The 9,002-nt window shown below is 45.0% G+C and overlaps 1 protein-coding gene across 1 annotated transcript; it reads left to right on the forward strand.

Moving 5' to 3' along the window:
• Nucleotides 1-689: 689 nt before the first annotated feature.
• On the forward strand, nucleotides 690-3,964 carry ADORA3 (adenosine A3 receptor). The gene is made up of 2 exons (XM_068965278.1): nucleotides 690-1,084; nucleotides 2,949-3,964. Exons 1-2 carry the CDS (start codon nucleotides 735-737, stop codon nucleotides 3,550-3,552), a joined length of 954 nt encoding a protein of 317 aa, XP_068821379.1. The 5' UTR covers nucleotides 690-734; the 3' UTR covers nucleotides 3,553-3,964.
• Nucleotides 3,965-9,002: the final 5,038 nt, after the last annotated feature.

Consider the following 9,002-nt stretch of genomic DNA (forward strand, 5'->3'; position numbering starts at 1 on the left):
GTTCAGCCGTGCCCAACAGGGTCAACTCATGTGACTGAATTCTCCGTATTAGCTGTTATATGCTGTCTTAGTCATCTGGGTTGATACACCAAATACTAGAGTCTAAGGGACTTAGAAACAAGAGAAATTTATTTCTTACAGCTCTGGAGGGCCCTTAAGTCCTAGGTCAGCATGGCGGTAGAACCTGTGTCTGATGAGAGCCTTCTTCCTGGTACATAGTCGGTGCTCCCAGTTCCTTCCCCAGCCAGTGTGATATTCTTATCTAGTCCCTGAGTAAATAAATGCTGAGGCTTCTCCATGCTGTGAACATCCCTCCACCCCTTCTTTCTGTCTTCTTGCTGAGTGTTCCTAGCTCTGTGCTTCCTCTTGGCCCATCTCACTTCCTGAAACATCACTAAAGAGCGTTGCTTATCTTGATGGAGCTTGGGTAGCCCTCCAGGGGCAGGGGAACTAACAGCAGCTGCACTTTCACATTCCGTCACAGAGAACTGTCCTCCCCAGACTTCTGCAAGCTTGGAGATGTGTGGCCTGTGTCAGGGCTGGAAATGATGGCCCTGTGATGGAATCTCTCTAAGGAGACAGGGTGCCGCCAGAGAAGAGAAGGAATGGGTGAGTTGTGAGTTCTGGACGGTGGCTGGACCTCTGGCAGGATGTGTGGCAAGAGCTAGGTGGACTGGCCCACACGGATCTTGCTGGCACACTACTCACCTGGGAAGCTCCTCCTGGAAAACGAGATGCCTGTCAACAGCACTGCCGTGTCCTTGACCAGCGTTACCTACATCACTGTGGAGATTCTCATCGGGCTCTGCGCCATAGTGGGCAACGTGCTGGTCATCTGGGTGGTCAAGCTGAACCCCAGCCTGCAGACCACCACCTTCTATTTCATTGTCTCCCTAGCCCTGGCTGACATTGCTGTCGGGGTGCTGGTTATGCCTCTGGCCATTGTCATCAGCCTGGGTGTCACAATCCACTTTTATAGCTGCCTTTTCATGACCTGCCTGATGCTGATCTTCACCCATGCATCCATCATGTCCTTGCTAGCCATTGCTGTGGACCGATACCTGCGGGTCAAGCTCACAGTCAGGTAACTTGCCTAAAGGGGAGTGGTGTCGGGTGGTGATAGAAGTGCCTGGGAAATGCAGCTACAAGTCCAGATCCAAGACTTTTTAAGTGGAAACAAATCCAAATTGGCCCCTGAGCTCGAAAGTGGTTCTTTTCACTATTTGATATGTGAAGGGTTTAGCAATGATAAGCAGAGACTTGGGAACAAGGAACGAAGGAATCCTCCAATCCCCTCTACCCCACTGATACAGGAGTACCTGCTCCATATCCCCTGGGGCAGGGGCTAAAGATGATAAAAACTTGATCCATCTTTAATTAGTGAAAAATGCTCTTGATTATTAGAAATGATAGAAATATGCTAGATGATAAGATAAGCTGAGAGAAAAAAAAAAAAAGAGATAAACTGGTGGTTCTGTCCTTTACAAATGTAGGCTATTTCAAAGTTATTGTAATTTTGCTTCCTCTTCCATAATGCGAAGGGGACCAAAAAAGTTCTCCATTGCAGAAAGTAGCAACAACTTTTCATGTGACCATGTGAACAGAACAAACTGCCAAATGAATAATTCCCCGGGTGTCCTGAATCACACTGGTCTCTTGCTCCTCTCTTCTCTTGGGCAAAGAGCATGGTGAAGGAGCTACCGATGACTTCGGATACAAACAAGCATTACTTCAAATCTCAGATCTTGAGGTCTGATCTTGGGCAAGTTATTTAACTTTCTGTGTCTTAGTTCTTCAGCATGGTGTTGCAATGCTCTGAACTCAGACTGTCCTCCATTCAATTTCAGCTCCACCACTTTTAGCTTCTACAAGTTGTTTGTCTGTTTCATTTTTTTCACCCATAGAATGGGGATCATACTTGCACCTTCCTGGTAAGGTCAAGTGAGTTAGCACACGTAAAGCTCTTAGAAAAATGTCAATGAAGAGTCTGTGCTCAGTAAATAGTAGCTGTCGCTACTCTGATTTTCACCATTACCAACAATGAAATGGAGATTGTCATAAAAATAGCCCCAGTTTGTCATGAGGTTTCATTGAGAGAAAGTCTACTGAGTACATAGCCAGTACTTAATAAAATCCACTTTCTTCTTGTAGTCTGTGTAGCATGTTATCAGGATGAATAGTTTAAGGAGAAATGGTGACTTCTGATTGGGTGAGTCTTTTAAGGTCCTGGAAGAACTTCAACACAACTTTTGCAGCTCCATAGACTCTAACTCAAACACCAAGTGTTTGAAAAGCATAGAGAAGCAGGGGCAGACACAGATAGAGGGGAAGTGTGGGAGAGGCAGAGTCTAAATGATGGATGTCAGCATGACAGGCAAAAAAATAGTGCAGAACACAGCAGGCAAACTTGCTTTGAGCAGATTATTTCTTCTCAGGTAGATGATCCTAGGAGACTTCAATAACTCTTACCTCCCAGGAACTGAAGAATTCTTGGGCTGGAAATGGCGCTGTGAGAGGGGCATGCAAGCCCCAATTGCTGGGAACATGTTGCTGCTGTTCTTTAGTCATTAAGTTGTGTCTGACTAGCCCGCCAGGCTCCTCTGTCCATGGGATTCCCCAGGCAAGAATACTGGAGTGGGTTTCCATGTCCTTCTCCAGGGGATCTTCCTAACCCAGGGATCAAACCTGCATTTCCTACATGGCAGGTGAATTCTTTACCACTGAGCCAGTAGGGAAGCCCCTGGCAACAGACTTCTGATGTATTGGAGATTATACTTCTTTAGAAAAATGCCCAGAGAACTTTGCTGGATTCTTCTCTGCTCATCTTGTCCTCATATCCAGTAGAGTTTAGTTGAAATCAGCATAGAATCCCAACAGTCCAGCTCCATGCCCCTCCACCCATTAGCAATTCTTGCTGTGAACTCACTGCCTCTCTTCCATGCAAACAGGTACAGAAGAGTCACCACGCAAAGAAGAATATGGTTGGCTCTGGGCCTTTGCTGGCTGGTGTCATTCCTGGTGGGATTGACCCCCATGTTTGGGTGGAACATGAAACTGAGCTCAGCAGACGAAAACCTCACCTCCCTACCCTGCAAATTCCGTTCGGTCATGAGGCTGGATTACATGGTCTACTTCAGCTTCTTCCTGTGGATTCTCATTCCCCTGGTTGTCATGTGTGCCATCTACTTTGATATCTTCTACGTCATCCGGAACCGACTCAGTCAGAACTTTTCTGGCTCCCAAGAGACAGGTGCATTCTACGGACGGGAGTTCAAGACAGCCAAGTCCCTGTTACTGGTTCTTTTCTTGTTTGCTTTGTGCTGGCTGCCTTTGTCCATCATCAACTGTATCCTCTACTTTGATGGGCAAGTGCCGCAGATTGTGCTGTACCTGGGCATCCTGCTCTCCCACGCTAACTCCATGATGAACCCCATCGTCTATGCTTATAAAATAAAGAAGTTCAAGGAAACCTATCTCTTGATCCTCAAAGCCTGTGTGATCTGCCAGCCCTCTAAGTCCATGGACCCAAGCACTGAGCAGACTTCTGAGTAGCTATCCATGAAAGATGGCTGTCCATCTCATTGACCTTCAGATTCGGCATCGACACTTGAGTGCCCTTCCACCTGGGATGGGGCTCTCATGTCTTTGATTCCTTCTATTGATGCGGAAAGCATTTGGCTGGCTGCCTCTATGTCCTTCCCAATGTCCTCTTTCTCTAATTCATTTTTTTTTTTCATGTCCTTCTTTTCTGGGTATCTGACTTGAGGACAATGCACCATTGTCACTGCTACGTGTCTTCTCAAACAGAAGTTATGGAATCTGAAGGATGCTTCATTGGCTTACTGACGAAAAGGGACTGATCAGGCTTGACGTGATGGTGACTCAGTTTGGCTTCACTGTGGAACTAAGCAGAGAACCCCGCTCTCAGCAGTTGCCTGGAAGATGATGGAAGGCAAGGACTGACTTGCGTTTAAGGGGGGGACTTAACTTTCTGGATTCAGCTGTAAATGTATTGAGTGAATAAAAGATAATAACTAACTTTTTTATAACTCTTTGCTGAGGGTCAGGGTCACTTGGGGCTAGAAGACCCAGCTGGCTGCTCCTGGCACTCAGCCTGCTTGCTATGTGATGCCATGTGACACCTTCTCCTATAAATACTGTGTAAATTCTGGGACCCTCACCCCTGGCCCCAGCACACTCTGCTCCTTTTTCCTGGGCTGATCGGAGTACTTGTCAGCTTTCTGAACCATTCATCAAGGGTTAGAGAAGAAACAATTCTCTCTTAGACATGAGTCTCAAATTATTTCCTCTGGTATTTTATTTTAATAGGAATAAGGGGAGAGGGGCAAAAAGAGACAGCAGACAGCTATTAATATTTGTTGAGCATGTTCTATACACTTCCCTAGTGGTTCAGACAGTAAAGAGTCTGCTTGCAAAGCGGGAGACTTGGGTTTGATTCCTGGGTCAGGAAGATCCCCTGGAGAAGGAAATGGCAACCCACTCCAGTATTCTTGCCTGGAAAATTCCATGGACAGAGGAACCTGGTGGGCTACAGTCTAAGGGGTCACAAAAAGTCGGACATGACTAAGTCGAACACTTTCACTTGCTATGTACTATTTTACATGTGTTCTCTCTTTTGGTCCTGATTGTCTTTAAGGTACCATCCTCACTACCATCTCTATTTTGCAGAAGAAAAAACTGAGGTACAGAGAGTTTAAGTAACTTGTCCACAATCACATAATTAATCAGTATGAGCACCAGGATTTCAAGGCAGCCCTGCTTTATGGGAGAACCCAACATTCTTGCTACCTATCCTTAGACATGCAGCGGGACTTGCAATTTCTACAAAGCCCAGACTCTTAGTTCATCTTATATACAATTATCAGAATCATGAGTACAAGCTATGGTTTGTATACTTGAGGACTGCTGGGTTTTTTTTTTTTTTTTTGCCTTAGTTGCTGTTTCCTGTTGGGACACCAGACAGGAATAGAATGCTAGTCATGTCCTTTGGGCATTGTGTGTGGCCCTGGAATTTGGAGGTGGCTGATTAGGCAGTCCAAATTTGCAGCTGCGGACTCTCAGTCCCAAGTCAATACAGTATGTATATTAACGTGATGAGAACAGCAAGCTGGGGATTTCAGTTAAACCACATCGGAGAGGATAAGTGTACCGAAAATGTGCTTCTTATTAATTCTCAACTAGTCCTGAGAGATTATCTTGACCCTAATCTTAGGCCAGAGCCTGATAACCATATTTATCTTGTTAACATTTCACTTCAGGGAAGTGTTCGTGTGTCTCCTTTTGTCAGCCCAGGCAGAATCAGCAGTCTGGGATGTTTAAAGTTCTCTACTAATGCCAAACCCAGCTGGTCACCCCAGTCACCTACTTCCTGGTACCATTCACACTCCTGTGTTAGAGGAAGAAGACTGGAATGCCCACCCCCATTCCTGAGGGTCCCTGGCTATAGAAGGGGACTTTGTTCCCAACAAGCTCCCCATCAAATGTTTTGGGGGATCTTTTTTGTTTCAAAAAAGCAAGTCTCTGCCACCTCCAATTTTTTCTTAATGGTATCCCTTTGTTTGATTTCAGCCTCTTCCCCCTGAATTAATTGTTATGGTTTAGTGAAAATGCTCCTCCAGGATGAGACCTTGGGTTTACTCAGAGGCGATGAGTATTTCTGGCACACTGGTCTGCCAACAACTCACCTTTGCCCAATTTAAGACTTGAGGGACATGCTGGTTAGATCTCAGCCTCTAACCCAGTTGCTGTAGCAACATTTGACCTATGCCTTTTTTGGAAGACTTGATTTAAAGGAACTGTTTCTCTCAAAAGAAGACAGCAGTCTGTCCTGAGTCATTTGGTGTCATCAGAAAAGCTGCAGCTCCTGAGTTTCAGAAAAACTTTAATTTCCCTTTTTTCTCCTCCCTTCCTTCTGTCTCTTTTCCTCTCTGATATTCATTGCTTAGTAAACCCACTGAAGGCTTGTAGGAAGTCATATCTTGGGAGTCAGTGAGAATCTCTTGAGCTCAGGGGCTCTCCCAGCCCAGAAGAGGCCTTTCAGTAAAGTATCTTTGGGCGTGAACTCAAAAAAGATGAAGCAAGACTCACTGGTGAGGAGTTGGCCTAGAGGTAGTGAGAACCACCCTGGTTTCAGGTTTAAAAATTAGCGTCACAGGAGTTTCCCCACGTCTGTCTCCTGGCTCCTCCCTTTGGCTAAACATTCTCAAAGGTGGCTGTTAGGCTTGCATTTTAAAGGAAAAGGTAAAGAGACCACTCAGAAAGATCGAGGTTTGCCTCCTCCTCCTCCTCCACACAGATTCACTGGACCAAATGTAGATGTTGAGTAGCTGGCTTATTTACCCGCTTTTTTTCTTTTTATTAACAGTAGAAATTAGTGAAGGCCAACAAAATGAGAACAAATGAAGGCTATTTATTCTGAGCTTTCTAGAGAGAAGGAGTCAGCCACTAAGATTTAGTCACTAGGCCATGTCTGACTCTTTGTGACCCCATGAGCAAGAATACTAGAGTGGGTAGCTATTCCCTTTTCCAGGGGATCTTCCCAACCCAGGGATCGAACCCAGGTTCCCTGTATTGCAGGCAGATCCCTTAGCCTCTGAGCCACCAGGAAACCATTGCCCATTGCTCTCTGACAGAGTCTCAAAGGCAGGAGAAGAGTGGGATGGTTTCTACGGGAAGAAAGAAGGCTTCAGGTGCACGCTGAGTGGAGACCATTGGTCTGGGGAGACCGCAGTGGGCTGACTAAAAGTGGGGCATCCTGCGTGGTGAGTTAGGGTTGGTCTTTAGTTGGAAGCAGGACAAAACTTCGGGATGCTGTCAGTTATTCACCTAGCCCTGGCCATGCGGGTCCAATTGTTACAGGGATTATTGTTTGGCTTTCTGGATTGTTACTAGAAATAATGGTCTGACTTCCGATCTGTCTGGTTTATATCAGGCTGGCTTCCTGGGCCAGTTACTATAGATAAGGGGCTGGTTTCCTGGGCTGGTTGCAGGCCAGACTTCTATTTTTATATATGGTTTGGCCATGGTCCACTTGTACCTTCTGTTTCTTAGAACTAAATGCACGTTTTCCACAGAAACTCTGCCCTTACTTACTATAATGGGTATGATGGGAATGAGAAAAGTCGGGTTGCGTCTTGCCCCGGCCACTCGGTGGGCATGGCATATGTAAAGGCTCTTTGTAATCTCTGAAGTGCTCTACAGTTTTGCAGTCTTGTTACTACTGAGGAAGCATAGTCAAGTGATGGACAGCAGTTTTTTCTTTCAGATTTAGCATTAGCTCATGGTGCTCATGGTGGCTATGGAGAAGGCAATGGCAGCCCACTCCAGTACTCTTGCCTGGAAAATCCCATGGACGGAGGAGCCTGGTGGGCTGCAGTCCATGGGGTCGCGAAGAGTCGGACATGACTGAGCTACTTCACTTTCACTTTTCACGTCCCTGCACTGGAGAAGGAAATGGCAACCGACTCAATCCCAGGGATGGCGGAGCCTGGTGGGCTGCCATCTATGGGGTCGCACAGAGTCGAACACGACTGAAGTGACTTAGCAGCATGGTGGCTATAGTAGCTGTATGAATTTAAACTTAGCCTTATTTAAACTAAGCCTCAATTTTTCTTATTTTTAAAGTGAGACCAGTGATATCTGTTTCAATGTTTTGCTTGTTTTCTTGCTTTTTACTTTTTATTATGAAAAATTTCAAACACACAACAGTGGAGAGACTAGAATAGCAAAGGCTCGTATAACTATTATCTTGCTTTTAATAATGATCAGCTCACAGCCAACCTTGTTTCATTAATGGCCCCTCCCCACTTGACCTGATTATTTTGAAATTTTGGACATGAAATTATTTCATCTGTAAGCATTTTGGTTTGTATTTTTAAAAGGTATTTTAAAAATGTAGCTTATTCTTATTACCCGTTTACTTTCTTATTTACATATCAAATAGAGTGAAAATTAATTCTCCCCCTAAGAGGGAGCAATAGAACTAATTATACCAAATGATAGTCAGAATGCTAATAGATGCATCTGTTTATTCTCTGCACTCTGAGCCTGTCATTGCTTTAGAATGTTACTTTTTCATGTCTTAGGTATTTTCCTGATATCTGCGCACAATCTTCTTTGGTTAGCACTTTCTTTGGTTTCACGGTACAAGCTCTGAGCAATTCTGAATGTTTTACATGTGGGTTTTCTCAGAGATAAGGGCGTACTTAAAAAAAAACCCCACAATATCAATATTAATTATTGATTGTGATTTAATGAAACACCCCCAAACTTAGAGGCTTAACATGATAATTCTTTATTATCTCTTGTGGTTTTGATGGGTCAGGAATTCAGGAGCATCTTGGTTGGGCGGGTCATGCTTGAGGTCTCTCACAAAGTTGCTGGGTCTGCATTCATCTGGAGGTTTGATGGTGCTGGAGGATTTACTTTCAAGGCGGCTTGTCCATGTCTAGCAAGCTGGTTCCTCTCCTCACGGCTTTTCCACAGTTCCCCTTGAGAGTCCCCGCAATGTGGCAGCTGACTTCTGAAAGAAAGCAAGCAAGCAGTACGACGTCTGCGGTGGAAGCTGCACCTCTTCTATGATCTAGCCTTGGAAGCCATATGCCATCACTTGTGCCGTATTTTATTGATCTCCTGGGCCAGCCCTGATTCAAGACTGGAGGGAGTCACACCGGCATGTGTATCAGGAGCCATCTTAGAGGCTGGCTATGACAATGCCATTATCACATCTGAAAAAAGTGTAACAGTGTTTCCTTTTCTTTTATTCTCACTTAAAAAAAATTCTTTCTTAATTGGAGGAAAATTGCTTTACAATGTTGTGTTGGTTTCTGCCATGCAGCAATGAAAATCAGCCACAATTATACATATATCACCATCCCCTCTCCCCACTCCGCCTCTCTGGGTCATCACAGAGTGCAGGCTGGGTTCCCTGTGTTATACAGCGATCTGTTTTACACATGGTAGTGTGTACATGTCGATGCTAC

The sequence above is a fragment of the Capricornis sumatraensis genome, chromosome 2, assembly GCF_032405125.1.
Source record: "Capricornis sumatraensis isolate serow.1 chromosome 2, serow.2, whole genome shotgun sequence".
Lineage (NCBI taxonomy): Eukaryota > Metazoa > Chordata > Mammalia > Artiodactyla > Bovidae > Capricornis > Capricornis sumatraensis.